The sequence below is a fragment of the Musca autumnalis genome, unplaced genomic scaffold (genome assembly GCF_047663935.1).
Source record: "Musca autumnalis isolate F117 unplaced genomic scaffold, ASM4766393v1 scaffold_5, whole genome shotgun sequence".
NCBI classification, from domain to species: Eukaryota; Metazoa; Arthropoda; class Insecta; order Diptera; family Muscidae; genus Musca; species Musca autumnalis.
The window spans coordinates 18314873-18332666 of NW_027412088.1; the positions used below are offsets into that span (position 1 = coordinate 18314873).

Genomic DNA, 17794 nt, shown 5'->3' on the forward strand with positions numbered 1-17794 from the left:
TATTGTCCTCGGCTGATTATTTAATTTGACAGCTGTCCAATACCTACTGAGATTTCTACAATTCGCCACAACTCTGTTTCTCCGAAGGGAGGAGCATTTAAATTTAAAAAGAAACAACCCAAAAGGTCAATTTTACTATAAAATAATTACTTGTATATATGTATGTATATAAATTTATTGATAAAAAGTTTTATTGTTTTGTAAATAGAATCTCCCGACCATTGCCCTCCCTCCTTCCGCTTTTTCAATCGTCATTGTGTATTTTGTGTATAACTGTTCGTACCTTTTTTATAAGTTCTTTCATATTCTCATATTTACCCGTTGAATCGGGTAAATTTTCAAAATTAATAACATCACTTACGCCAACTTTAAAGTTTTCGCCATTTGGCAAAGAGTCATAGGGAGAGAATTTCAGTACTGGTGTACCCATAAAGGTTTTATCAATATTATCAGAATTAGTTTCAGATGATTTACACGAATCTTTGGAATCTTCATTGGCTTGTTGTTGTTGCTGCTGTTCTAGTGGCTCGGTAACTTCTTTTTCAGCTTGGGGAGTAGTATTAGATGAATTACTTTTTTCGTCCTCCACCTCCTCCCCTTCTTCCAAACTGTTATCAAGTTCAATTATATCATCAATAAGGGAGTCATCGATTTCAATGACCGATGTATTTAGTTCTTTCAGAAGTTGATTCTTTCGCACTTCCAATTCATCCAAGGATGGTGAATCAGGTGACTTTGGTGAGGATGGGGCGGCTATTGGACTAGCAGGTGGTGGCAATGGAGGTGGTGGTGGAGGTATGTCGTCTGATGTGTTCGGAGGCTCTGACGGAGGTGGAGGTCTAACAAATTCAACATTTGCAGTGGTTTCCACATCTTCGATTTCCATATCGGATATTTGTATGTGAGCAGATTCAGTGATACTGTCATCGTCATTTGATTTTGGAAAATCTTTAAGCTTCTTGCGTTTGTAGCCTTTAACCACATTGTCACCTAAGGTCTTGACAAATTCCTCTTTTAGCTGGCTTCTGCTCATTGGCGGTACATTGTGATATTTATAGTCCTAGAAAGAAAAGGTGATTTTAAACATCGATTTTAAATTACGGCAGAATCTCGATAATAAGAGGTCATGGTTTTTGGATTGACGGGATTAAATTCCTTATCCAGGATTTTGTATTGATCGGAGTACGAATTATCAAGACCCAGTGTTATTTCTAACCCACTTACATCATAGAAATTTTCTCCTGGATCTTGATTGAAACCAGGAAAATCAATTATTTTTGATACATTATATTTGTGAGTATTTGCATCGACTTCACCATCATCCTCATCTGAATTCAATATTTTGGATCCCTAAAATTAGAATTAACCAAAAACATACATAAAAAAATATTACTTTCCAATTTATACCAACAACTTACATCGGAATTGAATAAATTGATACCGGAATGTTCCACCTTGGCATCTTCCAGCCAACCTGGAAATATCAAATCAGAGTTTTATTTGCAGTTTCTAAACCAGCCATTAGACATGAATTAATCATGGTTGAAAATGGAAATTAGAATTACCTGGAGGATATCCCAAAACACGCATGCGATAAAAGAAAAACGGTAACTCGCCTCTCCGCAAACCCATTGCCTCTCGTAGTTTATCCGATATTTGTCCTGGTCTCAAATGAGCAAACCGTTGCTCAACATCAACATGATAACGTTCAGTTTTGGAAAAGTTCTTCTTAGCCATTTTAATTCGTTTTATATTGTGCGGCGCTGGACAATCTCTTATATTATGATCTGATTCTCCACAATTGAAACAATTATTTGTTTTGGCAGCTCTCATATTCTTCTCTTCTTGCTTTTGTTTCTTTGTCGAAGCCGCTTCTTCATCCAATAGCGCATCTTTTATAGCTCGTTTATAGGATGGTATTTTTATGCTATCCAATTTCTCAGCCGGTTTAGTGTCTATGGTAAACAATTCACTAATACCACTAAGATCTGGGGAATCTTCTTTTTCAAAGGTCTGATCTGATTTGCTAATGTTTTGTTCATCGTCAAGTCTGTTGGGGGCATCAAGGGCATCAACAACACAGGAATCATCCTCATGTTCTGCAGCCACATATCTAACAGTCAATGTTATGGCGTCGTCCGGCGGCGGCTGTTCCAGTGTGCAAATTTCTATTTTTCTTTCCTCACCACAGCTATTTAACTTTTCCTTGAGACATTCTTCAATGATATTACCAAATTTAGCATAGTTTTGGCTAGTAAATTTGATTTGGCATATAATGTCTGCCTGAGAACCACCATCATCCTCATCGTCTAGTTCACCTTCTTCCATAGCATCCTCGTGGGAATCATCTAATGTGATACAACTTACATGCTGATCTTGCAGTACACAGTCACTGTCGTCGTTTAGGTTTCTTTCGGCGCTTGGCATGTTTAGCTTGTTTGTTGGTAACTAAAAGGAATTGTGTTACCAATAAGAAAAAGGGGCAATAATTAAACTAATAAATAATTAATAAATAATTTATTAATTATAAATAAACAACAACTCACAGACGCCACAACACAGAATGTCTCAATCAATTCCTAATAATATGGCATCACAGTAACGAATGAAGGAAAAGCAAGAAAATGATAAAGTCTTGGGATCAAAACAAAAACAAAGACGTATAGCAATAAAGACCCGAACAAATGCATTTTCCAAAAACATATGTTAATAGTTCCACATTTTGGTTACAGATGGCTACACAACTCACTGGAATTGATAACAGCAATGCCAATCGTTTTTGATTCTTATTTCTCGCGGCAGAAAACATTAACGTCGCGTTTTGTGGCTGAAATTATTTCTTCAATATTTCTTATTTTTTATTTAATAAAAAAACAAAAGTCAACGCCGTAAAATTTGAGTTTTAATGTTTTTCTTGTCAATATTCCAATGAGTAACAGTTTTCGTTTAACAGAATGTTGCTATGATGTCGTAGCAACAGAGGTTAACCCCCTCTACAGTTAATTTTTCACAATTGACTTTTCCTATCTTATAATATTGACATCTTTGACAAAAACAAAGACGTATAGCAATAAAGACCCGAACAAATGCATTTTCCAAAAACATATGCTAATAGTTCCACATTTTGGTTACAGATGGCTACACAACTCACTGGAATTGATAACAGCAATGCCAATCGTTTTTGATTCCCATTTCTCGCGGCAGAAAACATTAACGTCGTGTTTTGTGGCTGAAATTTATTTCTTTTCTTTTTTTATTGTTCATTCAATGAAAAAATCAAAAGCGAATGCCGTCAAACTTGAGTTTTAATGTTTTTCTTGTCAATATTCCAATGAATAACAGTTTTCGTTTAACAGAATGTTGCTATGATGTCGTAGCAACAGAGGTTAACTCCACCTGCAGTTAATTTTTAACAATTGACTTTTCCTATCTTATAATATTGACATCTTTGACAAAAAAATGTAAAGGGCTCTATAGATCAAATTTAGGGCATTTGAGCATATGTTTTGATGAGATGCCACACCATTTGATTGTTGAATACCTTGCCACTCTGTTCATTCAATTCGGTCATCAGCAGCACCTGGGTCCTTCTAACAAGCAGACAATTTGCCGATCTTGGTGTTCTAACCTACAGCCAATCTATAAAACATACGAACTGGCAGGCATTGCAATTCATGAAGGAAACCCCCTTCGATTGTACATGTGTATGCATTGAGAAATGATTCTGATTAAGACACTAGATGGACTTGATAAAAGAAATTTACAAAAATACTTCATATCTGCAAATTTGCAATAATATCCGTATAATTAGAAGTCATCAGAATCCGCATTTGTTTTATAGTCATTCACATCCGATATGCCTGATGAGCTGAATTAAGGCCTGCGTACATAAGCTGCTTTGCCTGATTGCCTTGCTTACCTGCTTCATTTCTGACGTAATAAAAATAATAGAATAAAGACGAAATTTCGAACTGGGTTGCCATCAGTTGGAAATTGGGTCGGCCTTCTTTGTTCTTTTATTTTTTTATTGAAGCAGCAAAGCAAGGCAATCAGGCAAAGCAGCTTATGTACGCAGGCCTTTAGTTGGGCGTGTGGAACTTCGCTAGAATTCACCTTTTTAAATACAAGCCCTTATGTGCCGTTTCCACGGTACGTTGTTCGTTCTCTATTCGTTGTTCGGCCCATAACCACGAATAAATCATTTATTTCCCCATACAAACATTTGTGAACGAACGACGGTTTTTCTACGTTGTTCAAGTTAGAATACTCTCTGAACGACGAATAAATATGTCCCATCCCTAATAGTCCGTTTCCACGGTACGTCGTTCGTCCTCTATTCGTCGTTCGACCCTCAAATACGAATAAATTACTTGATTCCCCATACAAAATTCTGAGAACGAACGAAGATTTTTCTACGTTGTTCAAGTAGAAATACTCTCCGAACAACGATAAAATATGTCCCATGAGAGAATTTATCGAAAATAATAATTATGACATGTCTAAATTAAAAATTGAAAAATTTGTTGAAAACACAAAAACTTTTAGAACAAAGGAAAAATATGAATGAAAATTAATGAACTAAACGTTTTATATAGATGCAGAAGGAAGATGGTTGTGTTTCCTTCTTAATTCCACACACATTTCTTGTCCATTAGTTCAAAATCGCGTAAAAAATCAGAAACAAAAAGGAAACAAATAACTGAAAGTCTGTATACACAAAAATTGTTTTGACATGTCTCTCTCTCTTTAATCGGGAAAATAGAAAAATATAAAAATATATTGAAAATACAAAATTATTCAGAATTTATCATGATACAATGATACAAGGTAGTCTTACGCTCACAACTCACAGGGTTGTATTTGCTTTGACGTCCCTTCGTAGTCAAAACGATTTTGACAAGCTTTGTATGTATATGTTAAAACATACATATGTCAGTTTTATTTACATTTCAAATCTGAAAGCAATTTAATTTCAAATTTTTAAATTTAATTTTTTCAGACCGATTCGATTCGATTTAGCCTTGTATGTCTGAAGGATAACTCTCGAACGGATCACCTAAAGTGGTCTAAATATAGGCCTCGTCATACTTTTTCAAAATAATCAATTTGGTGCGAACGGTAACTTCAACCGGATCAACAGATTTTGTCAAAAATTAATCCTCCCAAAATTTTTCCAGACATAGATTAAGGATTTCTCTTAAGGGCTGTTCGACAATAGGTTATAAATTCCTTGTGCTCCTGTTTGCAGTGATATGATGTATTTCGTGATCAAGTCCATGCTTTCAGACATACATATTCCTTCAAGGCCTAAAAAATCCTATAGCGACCAACATAAATGACTGGTGCTCACAAAAATTTAAAGAGTGGCCGACATCCCTATAGACATTTGCCTTGTTAATGTCAAACATCCTATTCATATCGCTGTGATGCAGAATTAGTGTGAAGTATTGCAATCCAAGACATCACTGATGCGCAGTCACTGAAACGCAGAATACACACAAAATGGTCAACAGGTACAAAGTTTTTGCAACGGTGTGCATTTGAAAGCACTTTTACAAAGCATGTGCAACAACTGAAACAATGCAGTTTTATGACGTTACGGAAGTCGGCCAGTGACATACATTCGTCCAACACTTGCACATCGGAATAGTTCTCTCAAACATGGGCATGGTTCCTAATGACCCAAATCTCAAAAAATCCTATGGTGACAAACTTAAATGGCTGTTTGGCACGATAACTGTTGAAATGGCTACCAAGTTAGATGCAGCGTTTATAATCATTACTACAATATCGTATTTTCCTCTTGGGAAGTTTTTATTTTTTAAAGACCAAACATACATAGATGTTGGTCTCCCAGGAAATATATGCTGTAAACAGATAAGGCTGCAAAACTTAAGTTAGTTTTATATACATAGTCTTAAATATATAAAATCATACATTTTGCAGCATTAAAATATATAATATTCTAACAATGTTTATAAGATTTCAAAAGTGTGCATCTTCCTGGGAGGGGGGTGGGTGTTGGATTGAGACGACGAACACGGCCGAAGTACCTGCGGATTTCTTCAGATTTAAAAATGCTATACAAATCGGTGTTAGCAATCTTCAGTTGAGGAAGGTTCTTCAAGGTAGGTGGAACCTTTTTTTGCAAAAAAACCTTTATCCACGACGACCGCGTATGGTGCCTCGGCCAGCACGGCATCTTTGGTATTTGTTCACCTTTTGGATTTCAGTCCAGATCTTCAGTAGAGGCCACCACCATCAAGGTATGTGTTTCGGAACAACTCTAGTTGAGTAAAAACTCTACGATTTTTCTATTAAATTTTTTCCCTTTTTAAAGGTTTTATGGAAAAATCCGGGTCCAAAAATCAGTTTTTGGGTTATATCACCTGACCACCAGAAACTATCCTCATTATATTACCACTTGTTAGATAGGTATTTTTATAAGCTTTCCAATGATAACCATTTTGTAGCAATAGGTTCAGTAGAGCCGGGTCTAAACCGGGTTTTGAACCTGGACTTTCGGGTCCAATAACCGGGTCCGTCCCCCAAGAAAATTATACATTTCTGTGATCAGCGCAACAATATCTACCTCTGGAAAAAATTTCACAAAAATCGGAGAGTTTTTACTAAACTAGGGTTAAGCCTGTGTTTTCAAAACCAACTGATCAGAGCACGACGAGTTTGTCGAGATTCCATAGAGGGTTGGTGACCTATAACAAGGAACATACATTAAATCAATTCATCATCACCCCAACCCATTTACTTACCGACTTGTTGTCTGTTGCCGAAACGCTTTTGGTATCAGGATAATCCACCAATTGATTGACGACATCACGGCTGGGCAAATGTTGTTTTGTTTGTTAATTGTTTTCCGAGTGTGCCCTGAGGACCGTGATACAGAAAAACATTGTTTTTAGGGATTTTTCACAGAAATTCTTTTTGCACGCTGCTTACCATCTTTCTTGACAATTTTGCAACAATTATTGCATACTGCAGCCCGAATTACATTAACCAAAAGAAGCGCCAAAAAAACTTAATATGCATTCTCCTGAAATTGTGCCAATGATTGTCGTATCGTCACTTAATTAAAATTTATTTGTTCCAAGAAAAATTATATAAAATAATGAAATGTAAACAAACAATAGTACGTTGTTATTGTTGTCATTGACATACAATAACAACAACAACTTTCATTTCGTTTTGAATACATGGTTGTATTTGGCAGCTCAAGGACGGTTTTTTCAAATGAGATTACCTTCTTATTCTGCCATGAGAATTTATGAGAAAAATGAATGAAATGTGTGTTGATAAATATAAAAGATACATTTGAAGGAAAGTCTACTGTTTTTCCTATTCATTTAAGCTGTGTTCCAGAACTAAAAAGTTTTTACAATTTTTACGACTTTTACACATTTTACTCGAAAAAGCGTTCCCGTACACAAAAAAGTTGTAAAATGTTCACTTCTCTTTAAACAAAAATGGCGCTGAATGAAGCTCTCTTTAAAAACTTTTTACACGACAAATTTGGGCGAGTAAAAAAATAGTAACATGGTTGCCGGCGTCTGATTGGCTGATACGCCGACTTTGACATTTCTTCCAGTTTTTTTGACGTATTTTCCATTTTTCCGTTCCCGAACTTTTTGAAAAAACTTTTTTGTGACAACAATTTTTCTCTCTTTCTCTCTTTTACGAGTTTTACTATTAAAAAGTACAGGAACGAAGCTTTAATGTATATTTTATGTGGTTTCGGTTCAAATTTTCGTGAAAACAAGGAAACAAATTTGAAGGAAATTTTGTTTATGTTTCTGTTAATTACGAATGGTGTCGTGGAAACGGGTTAATTCGTGTACGTCGTTCGACAGGCGAACAACGTAATTGAAACGCTCGTGTGAACATGACATAACAAATGAGAGAATTTATCGAGAATTATGACATGTCTACATTCAAAATTTATTGAAAACACAAACATTTTCAGAAAAAAAGAAAATGATGAATGAAAAGTAATGAACTAAACGGTGCAGGTGGAGGAAGGTTGTATTTCATTTCTAATTCCACTCATTTGTAAAACGATTCTATGTATGTGGCAATGATTTTGAGAAATCATGACTCAAAATCACCAATGTTACCACATGATTTCAAAAATTATACGCCTCGGTAAATGGCACGTGGAAATTACCAAACGCACTGGTAAAGATAACTAATAGGTAGCTACCTACCCGGTTACCTAGGGCTAGAATTTATGGCACATTTAGATATGACTTCATTAGCCGGATTTAGCACATTATCAGGTTTTATTTGCTAAATCCAGCCAAAATCTGCCAGATTTCCCATACAAAAATAAAGGCCTGCGTACATAAGCTGCTCTGCCTGATTGCCTTGCTTTCCTGCTTAATTTTTGACATAATAAAAATAAAAGAATAAAGAAGGCCGAGGAAATTTCGAACTGGGTTGCCCTTTTCTTTTTTATTCTTTTATCAGTAAGCAAGGTAAGCAGACAAGGCAGCTTATGTACGCAGGCCTTAAATACTCCTATTGAGTGGATTTGTTTTAAATCTGGCATAAATCCTCGTATACAACTCTGTTTTTTGCAACATGTTGCTAGAAAATACAAAAAGTTACAATCTGACACAAGAAACAAGGTAGATGCATCGGTGAATTGCTACACTAAAAATAATTTAAAATGTAAAAATTTGTAAACAAGGCGGAAAAATTAAATTTGGTTTGATGTACAAAGTTTATTTTAATCAACCAAGACTAATATTTACGATATCTAAACGATAAAATAATTAGTTTATTTATTTTAGATGGGCAAACTGCGATAGAATAATAAATAATGTGATAACATTTTCAGTATTAAACAATAAATTTGTAATTTGACGTATGTTTTTTGGGACGAAATATTCTTTTGACGTTTCAAATTCGATAAGCTGATGCATCTACCTTGGTAATTGTGCTATGTACAAAAATCAGCTGATTTCATTTAAATCCTCCAAAATGTATATCTAAATGCAATGTTATTTGTACTGGATTTATTAAATCCAGTCGAGGATTTATGGCTATTCTAAATGACCTATTACGGGCATAAGCCATGGTAAAATAATGTATAAGGTAGGTCACAGCTAACAGCTGATTACATTTTTTTCTTGTTATGGCCTATTCTGTCATAAACAGTGTTGACATTTATTACTGTGTTGACATTATGCAATTATAAAGGTAGATGCATCGGTGAATTGTTCCGACAAAAAACTGTTAATACCTAGTAATATTTGCGAATGAACGATTTGTCATATATTGATATTTATTGTTCTAAAAGTACGGGTACGAAAAATTACAAATATTGTAAAATTCTAGCTAAAATGTCGCCGTATCTGGAAATCGGATGATCTGGCATGCAAACTTTTCAAGTAAAAGATAAGAGAATGGCATTTTTGTTTTCATTGTCTTAAGTTTTGGGTACAACTTTTCTATTTTTGGAACATCTTTCTAGCAATAATATTCTGGAGCATAGCTGAAGTGAATTTTATATTTGACTCTATTTGGTACTTTTAACATAAACAGTGAAGTTCTAAATTTCATATGTTTTTGTAAAACCGACTTACTATCCAGATACATCTACCTTTATTATTGCTCCATGTCATTTGACGTTTTAAGTAGAGTTGTATAGTTCATGAACGAACTAGTTCAATTGAACGACTCATTGAATAGAGCGTATGAACTAGATCAGTCAATATAGTTCAATAGTTCACTGAACTAGAATCAATCGGTGACCGTACGATCAACGAACGATTCACAATCTAGTTCAACATGTCGTTCACAAATGCAAAAAGTGACGCCGTCGTCTGATGCCTTCGTAATGTGATAAATTTTATTTATATTTTGGATCAAGGTACATGGAATAGCTGTTTGAAAATGAAGACCTCCACAAAAACATGAAGACATAACATATTCCAATATGTCGAATCTATTAGCTGCTCAATGTTTCATGTTTTGGATAGAAAAGAGGAAACAAATAAAAAGAAACGCACACACAAAATGATTTTCGCAATGAAATTTCTACACACACAACACAAGATTTTTGAATGAAGAACATTTTGTCTTAAATTAATTCCAACTTAATCTTTCTTTATGAATGGAATACAAATATGTAAATGTGTTAATCTTGGTTCTGGATCAGTTAAATTATATTATTCTATTGTTTCTTGCTCTTTGGTGTATGTATGCGTTTTCATCAACAGAACGATTAAGAGCCGGTGAACGATTCTGATCCGAATCATTGAACTGGATGGTGAACTATGAACTAGATTACAGAACTAGTTCAGTTAAAAGAGCTGAACTATTGAACTAGATCTTTGAAATGAACTAGATTGTACAACTCTAGTTTTAAGCCATGGCAACAAGGTTGTATTTTTCAGTGATTTTCATACCTGGCCTACCTCTACTTTATTCTACCATGGGCTAAGCTATGGATGCCAGCTGTTTTTTAATCCTCTGCTAATGATCAGCTGCTCAATGTTTATTTGATTTTTGTAGAAAAATGCTACAAATGTTACAATTCAGCTATATTTATTGATTATTTTATTAATCTATTAATTATTTTTTATTTATTTTGCTTAAATTTAAGAACTTTTTCATTTGCTTTGGAGTTAGCTTTTCTTTCATACATTGGCTCCAATGTTTTTGTTTTGGTAATCAACTGTTAAGGCCTGCGTACATAAGCTGCTCTGCCTGATTGCCTTGCTTTCCTGCTTCATTTTTGACATAATAAAAATAAAAGAATAAAGAAGGCCGAGGAAATTTCGAACTTGGTTGCCTTTTTCTTTTTTATTCTTTTATCAGAAGTAAGCAAGGTAAGCACGCAAGACAGCTTATGTACGCAGGCCTTTACATTGCTAAAGTTTACTAAGGGGTACTTTACACGATATGTTTTTTGCATATGAGTTGTCACTTCTCCCATACAAAATGTATATGCAAAGTGACAACTCATATGTAAAAAACATATCGTGTAAAGTACCCATAAATCCTGTCTTTCTACTTTGTTGTCTATTTCGGTGTAAAGAAGAAAAATCTTTCTTACTCTCTGAAAAGAAGTTACTGAGCAAATCTTACCAAAAAAGTAAAAGGACACAGCTATTGTCGATTTTTTGATTCTGCGAGAATCATTAGGATAATGTAATTTTAATTTTTTTTATATTTGATGTATATTTCGGCTGAAGGTCAGTGAAAAGACGTTGTTTATGTTTAGTTTTAAATTTTTTTTGTTCCAATATTTCGGTTGACTTCGTTAACCATCTTCAGGGATAAACTACAAAAAGAACATTCATTTACAATTTGATATTAAAAATTTTAACACAAAGATTACATTTAAAGAGAAAAGCCTCTGCTTTCTTACGCCGTTTGAGCTAAACTAAGTTTTTCTTTCATGTTGTCGTGAGTGCTTGTTGACTATGTTCCTGTATATGTGGGCACAGTGGTCAGTATCAGTTTTATAGTTCATTCTAATGTATGTAGGGGTATTTATTATGTGCAACATTTCTTGTATTAATATATCCACATCTTTGAGATTTGGCGTATGTCCAGTTAATGTGCAATGTGCTGCTAAGGCTGTCTTTTGTCAGTATTTAATTAGTCAGTATTTAATTAATTTTTATGTTTATGTTGTGATACATATGTATGTATTTCTGCTTTTAAATTTCTATCATTTCTACATCCTTAGATGAGCCACTGTTCAATGTCTCTGTTATTATATTCTGTTGAAATTGTAATTGTATTAAAATTATTATGTAATTGGCAATACTGTTAAATATCTGAAAAAATAAATGTACATTAAAGATTAATCCAGTTTTTATAAAAAAAAAAAAAACAATAAACATACCATAAACATGAGACCCAGATTAAAGCGCATTGTCTTGCCCACGGTAAAATAATCATTATTATGCATACGCCAATGAAACAATGATTCCATATTGTCACGAACAATTAAAGATTTATTGAAGTAGCTTTCCATGTGAACAAATTCTTGCCAGACATTTTTTCGCTATTAAAAAGTAGTAAAAAGGTGGTTAATTAGATTTAGGGAGAATGCAAATTATGCTTGGTTACATTTTCGAAATCCACTCGATTCAACTGTCAATTCCTTTGCGTATATGACAAATGAAATCTCATCTGAAATCCTTGGATTTTATTTTTTTATTATTTAAAATAAAGAAAAAAACTTAAGTTGCGAACATTTTTGCGGTAATTCACGAGACGGAAATTTTTAATGGAGCGGAGTTATAAACACAAATTTAAAAAAAGTTTCCATTAAATTCAATCACATTTGAGCTTACTTCCTCCGTTCTCAATTTAATCCAAGCGCATCTGATTTTGCTTCATCATCCAAAAGGGTTTTTTATGTTGCCTTCCCATCACTAGTTCAGATTTCGACATGGACTCCAACTCCGCTCCATTAAAAATTTCCGTCTCGTGAATTACCGCAAAAATGTTCGCAACTTATGTTTTTATTTCTTTATTTTATAACAAATTCTCCGAAATGTATACACTCTTGTTTCTCTTTTGGAGAAATGTGTAGGGATCAACCAACTGTTTTTTTCTGTAGGGATCTCTACAGCAACTGCTTATAAAATGTATCGAACGGAGTGCATTTTTCATAACTCTGTTGGACTACATCGAAAGATGTTGTGAAATCATAACTCCAATTGAACAACTTCCAAAATTTTTTGCTGGGTTTATTTCGGGATATTTCGCAATGGCTTGCATTTTCATTGCATCTTTAGACCGATTAAAAATGCAATCCGAAGAATGAATATAAATTCAATCCAAAGCACTGCATCTTAAGCTGTGATTTGGATCGAAAATGGAGTGCATCCTAGTTGTGTGCTGTGGAAGCAAAATGGAGTGCATCCTAGCTGCGCGATCTCTTGTAAAATTCATAAGTGAATTCATAGGAAAAGATGTACTCCAACGGCAAATGTACTGTACACTTGTACTGATTAAACTGCATCCACGGATGCAAACTTTTTGCTGGGTTCATATTACTTTACTTTTTCAGTAACTTTTACTCAGCAATAGTATGTTTACATATGACAGGACTTAATAAACACACTGGGTTTAAAAATGTCAATTCCATTGTGTATACGTCAAAAAAATTCTCATAAAGAAGGTAATAGTACGGTTATACTATAGTTTTTTGCCTGGATAACCGACTTCGAGAGGATTTATTTGACGTTTGTGTTATGGAATTGACATTTTAAATCCAAACCCACTGAGTTTATCCGGTTAAGTGTAACCGGGGTATAACCCTTAAAAAACTGTAATAAGAGTACGGTTACATTAGAGTTTTTTTGCCGGGTTATCCCACTTCATGAGGATTTATTTGACGTTTGGAATTAACAATTTTAACCCACCGAGGAGTACACACCATTAGTTTTGACTGTCGATTTTTCGGAAATATTGATTACTGTCAAAATGTCCAGCAACATCAAAATATTTTGCAAAAATGAACGGCCACATTGGCAAGCAACCGATTTTTTGAGCAAAACTGGCAACCAAACATGAAAACTTCAAGAACAAACTTGTCATCACTTACAGCACGGTTACACTACAGCTTTTTGCCGGGTTAACCCACTTCATGAGGATTTATTTGCTTAATCTGCTCAAATCTGATCAGATTTGCCATACAAAAATTAAATGCTCTCATGGCTGGGTTTATTTTAAATCCAGCACAAACCACCAAAAGTACAGTGTTGTATTCGGTATTTGTGCAAAAAAATCCAACTCTACTCAAAAAGTACCAAAAGTTGCAACTGTTTTCGCAACAGAGTTTGTCGTGTTTTACACGTTTACGATTGGTCGCATGAGATTTTATGGAGTTAATAAATCTAAAGTTATTTGGAAATCATAAAATTATTTTTTTTTTCATTAGACACTTTTTAACAAAAAGTAAGATTGATACCATGATACAAAAATGTATCCATGTGTGTAAAATATACCAATATGAGCAAAGAGGGGACGATATCTCATACGAGAAATTGTAAAAGTGTAACACACGACTTTATTAGTTATTTTGTATGTATACGTAAACAAACATCAGCTGACAGTTTATATCCTCGAAAAGCTAACTGTAACCAGTAAAGATTAACCCACTGGATCTATTAAACCCAGTGGGTTAACCTTCAATAGTGTAACCGGGGTATTACACATGTTTCATGTGGTTGTTGTTTTCAACGCGCAACGCGTCGCACAACGGACAGTATGTATTTGGCCCATTAAATTCAGTCATGGGAACAACGCAGACATAATTGCCTATGCTCATGAGCAGCTGATTACCTCACGTACATACATGGTGTTTCATTTTTGAAATCGAGTAGATTTCAACTGTCAATTGTTTTGCATATACCTCAAATGAAAACTCATCTGAAATCCATTGGATTTCATTTCAGCAATAGCATTGAGAGTTGATATCGAGTGGATTTCAAAAATGTGTTATAATAGTGTATTTACGCCAAAAATCCTCGTAATGAAGGTTAACCCGCCAAAAGCTCTAATGTCACCATGGCTTAATACCCCAGTTACACTTAACCGGATTAATAAATAGTACGTTTATATATAACCGGACTGGATTTCAAATGTCAATTCCATTGCTAATATTTCAAATAAATCCCCAATAAACATGGTCTAACCCAGTGGGTTTGGATTTCAAATGTCAATTCCATAGCGCAAACGTCAAATAAAATCAACAAAAACTTCCGAAATGGAGGGCATTACAATTCATGAAGGGAACCCCCGTTCGGTTGTACATGTGTATGTATTGAGAAATGATTCCTAGACAAGACACTAGGGTGACTTGATATAAAAAAGACTTCAAAAAAAATACTTCATACCTACAAATTTGTAAAAATGTTTGTATAAATAGAAGTTATCAAAATCAGCCTTTGTCTTCTAGCCATTTACATTCAAAATAAGCTTAAACTACCACCGAAACGATCGTAGCATAGTGGTTGAGTGTGTGGTACTTCGCTAGAATTCATTTTTCAATACAAATTCCTTAGGCCATGGGATAGTAAGTTTACATTTACGAAATCCAGTCGATTTCAACTGTCAAATCCATTGCTTAAACGTCAAATGAAATCCAATTGATTTCAGATGAGTTTTCATTTGACGTATACGCAAAGGAATTGACAGTTGAAATCGAGTGGATTTCGTAAATGTAAACAAAGCATTAGCTCGATTAATTCAAATAAGTCCTCTCGAAGTGGGTTAACCCGGCACAAAACTCTAGTGTAACCGTACTATAAATCCTCCTCTAATGTAAATCTGCTTTAATGATGCATTACTAGAGATGTATAGTTCACTAATGAACTAGTTCTATTGAACGATTCATTGAAAAGAGCGTATGAACTAGATCAGTCGATATAGTTCATTATAGTTTAGTAGTTCACTGAACCGACCGAAGGCATTCTTAGATCGAGTAATTTTATGATATTGCTGTAGTGGGAAACTCGATCTAATAACGCCTAATTTCATGAAATTATTACAATGAAATCACTCTAGTGTGGACCATGGTGTAATTACAAGATGGCGCCCAATCTGCCATTCATTGTTATTGTCAATCTTCTTCTTTATTTGCCAATTCGTTTTCCGAATGTAAGCGACCAATACAATTATAAATAGATTTGTTTTTATAAATACGTATATATACACCTAGTCTCCTACGGCGGCCTATCTCTAGCCTTTGATAATTGGGTTGTAGTATCTCGGATGCCAGTCCATTCTGTAATATTATCGATCCATGTCGTATCATTTCTTCCTCCAACAAGTCTTCCTGCTATCTTTATGTGGATTATATGTCAATAAATCTAATATAAACATACATTTTTACAGCTTGAAGAAACTTCAATCAAAATATTCTTGTTTTTTGTTCTTTACGTAGTTGTACTTTTAGATCTTGTGATTTCATTACACAAATTTCATGAAATTAGGGGTTTTTAGATCGAGTTCCCCACTACAGCAAGTTTCGTTATATTACTCTACTATGTGTTGGATCCCAAGAAGGCCTCGGCACATATGGTCCGTTGAGTGCCGCGTTACAACAACCACATGAAAAATTCAAGGACAAACTGGGCATCACTTACACATTTTTCATGTGATTGTTGTTTTGGACGCTTGGCGCGACTTACAATGGGCCGAATGTATTTGGCTCCTGATTGGTTTAAAGGTACAATAGATCTGTTCCAGTCAGGGCACATACATATGAGTAAGGGAACACATTTCGAGTAACGAGCGATAAAAACTGGAAGAGGCTGGCAGATAAAGTAAAAGGACTAATGCAAATTGTAATTTATACATTTTTAACTTACCTCTGCATGTGCCATGTGGCCATATATACTGCATACAACAACTTTATAGATTCTGGGCAGCATAAAAAATGCAACAAACAAATATTCCTTCCAGTGGGTATTCGATTCAATGGCTTTGGAACATAATAAAAATCCCATATTTGTTAATATTGCAAAATCATAGAACATTGATGCACTGCTGACAACATTAAAGACGGCATTGAAACGAGGAATCAGGGCCGAATACTCCTTAAAGTAGTATTCCAATAATTTGAATTTTCTCAAAATCTTTATATCACTCTGGCGACGAATTCTGCCACTATTCGCAACAAAATTCAATAGAAACACTTTACGTAACAAACGAAAACGTAGACGCAACATGTCCATTTGCACAACAAACAAGAAACCAGCCAATCCTGGAGAACCCGTAATGCAGGCATACGAAAAGGATATTAGAAATGAACTCAAATAACCACAACGACAATTTGCCAAATTGAAAACAAATCCAAACGATATAATTGAGAAATATGAATAGATGGCCGCCGTCAAACGGGTATATTTCCTTGAATTCTTGTGATAGTTCCAATTGACATTTGGAAAATCCTTGACAACTTGATCATCCAGATTCTGTAACCGATTCCAGCAGATAAGATGTTCCTTACGTGTCGTATCCAAACTAAAAGTAACCACCAAATAGCATAGGACACTGACCACAGATTCGAGGCACATAATGAACACAACAATGGGTGAGAGGCGACCAATCATGGCATTGTAAAATTGCTCAGTTGTAATTTTTATGGTCATTCCACCGCAAAAGCATCCCAGCAATACAAAACGCACAATAATCACATAAAAGCTGGACCATTGGGTATAATGTAAGTCTCCGCCACTTTGTAGTCTAAAACTCAAACAACCCGTGTGATAAAGAAAGAAGAACATCAATTTAAAACACTGCAGAAGGTTTTTGGTTTTTATTGGTATTTTCGATTTTTCCATGTTGTGGCTCTGTGTAGTTTATTGTTTAACCATAAGAAGGGATTTGTGAACAAGTAAACGTTTTGAATTGAGAGTCTGCCGCAACTGCTTAATTTTTTACCCCTTTTAACTGTTACATCCCCCAAAAAGAACGAAAATTTAAGTGAACAATTATAATCAATTACTGCCAGTGATAATCATCTGGTTTCACACATATCAATTACAATGACATTAGGGTGGATGGCAAATAAAACATCAATTTATTAAATCATTTGATTAAACAATCTTTATTTATACGACTAGATCCAAAGATGTGTTTTTAATAAAAATTAAACAATGCATAAAAAATTAAAAAAAATAAATATTGTGTTTTCTTGGGAATTAACTTACAATCGTACAAAAAAAAACCTAATAACTGTGATACCAAACAATAATTATACGCAAGTAAATATAAAAATATAAAACTAAACTAATTACATATA

General features: G+C 34.4%; 2 protein-coding genes and 1 long non-coding RNA gene across 5 annotated transcripts; all 3 read right to left on the reverse strand.

Moving 5' to 3' along the window:
* Positions 1-130: 130 nt before the first annotated feature.
* LOC141406472 (zinc finger CCHC domain-containing protein 8 homolog) lies at positions 131-2870 on the reverse strand. 3 transcript variants are annotated; one of them, XM_073991977.1, is made up of 5 exons: positions 2750-2870; positions 1566-2448; positions 1419-1474; positions 1225-1350; positions 131-1060 (listed from the first exon to the last, which is right to left on the reverse strand). In XM_073991977.1, exons 1-5 carry the CDS (start codon positions 2807-2809, stop codon positions 245-247), a joined length of 1941 nt encoding a protein of 646 aa, XP_073848078.1. In that variant the 5' UTR covers positions 2810-2870; the 3' UTR covers positions 131-244. The 3 variants fall into 3 exon arrangements, with proteins under 3 accessions (XP_073848078.1, XP_073848079.1, XP_073848080.1); XM_073991978.1 differs by lacking the exon at positions 2750-2870 and adding an exon at positions 2547-2670; XM_073991979.1 differs by lacking the exon at positions 2750-2870 and adding an exon at positions 2547-2599 and having other exon boundaries at positions 1566-2494.
* Positions 2871-5796: 2926 nt separating this feature from the next.
* On the reverse strand, positions 5797-7136 carry LOC141406522 (uncharacterized). The gene is made up of 3 exons (XR_012413415.1): positions 6958-7136; positions 6771-6885; positions 5797-6713 (listed from the first exon to the last, which is right to left on the reverse strand). It is a non-coding gene; the product is annotated as an uncharacterized lncRNA (long non-coding RNA).
* A 4176-nt stretch (positions 7137-11312) lies between these two features.
* On the reverse strand, positions 11313-17369 carry Gr47b (Gustatory receptor 47b). The gene is made up of 3 exons (XM_073991991.1): positions 16359-17369; positions 11876-12037; positions 11313-11807 (listed from the first exon to the last, which is right to left on the reverse strand). The coding sequence occupies exons 1-3, from the start codon at positions 17331-17333 to the stop codon at positions 11688-11690; spliced, it is 1257 nt and encodes a 418-aa protein (XP_073848092.1). The 5' UTR covers positions 17334-17369; the 3' UTR covers positions 11313-11687.
* Positions 17370-17794: the final 425 nt, after the last annotated feature.

Coding starts and splice junctions, on each gene's coding strand:
- LOC141406472 (XM_073991977.1), bottom strand. CDS start 2,809: ATGTTTTCTGCCGCGAGAAATAAGAATCAAAAACGATTGGCATTGCTG. Junction 1,475..1,565: donor TGTTTTGGGATATCCTCCAG/GTAATTCTAATT, acceptor TGATATTTCCAG/GTTGGCTGGAAGATGCCAAG. Junction 1,061..1,224: donor CAGGAGAAAATTTCTATGAT/GTAAGTGGGTTA, acceptor TTTTCTTTCTAG/GACTATAAATATCACAATGT.
- Gr47b (XM_073991991.1), bottom strand. CDS start 17,333: ATGGAAAAATCGAAAATACCAATAAAAACCAAAAACCTTCTGCAGTGT. Junction 12,038..16,358: donor GCCACATGGCACATGCAGAG/GTAAGTTAAAAA, acceptor ACTTTTTAATAG/CGAAAAAATGTCTGGCAAGA. Junction 11,808..11,875: donor ATCTGGGTCTCATGTTTATG/GTATGTTTATTG, acceptor TTATTTTTTCAG/ATATTTAACAGTATTGCCAA.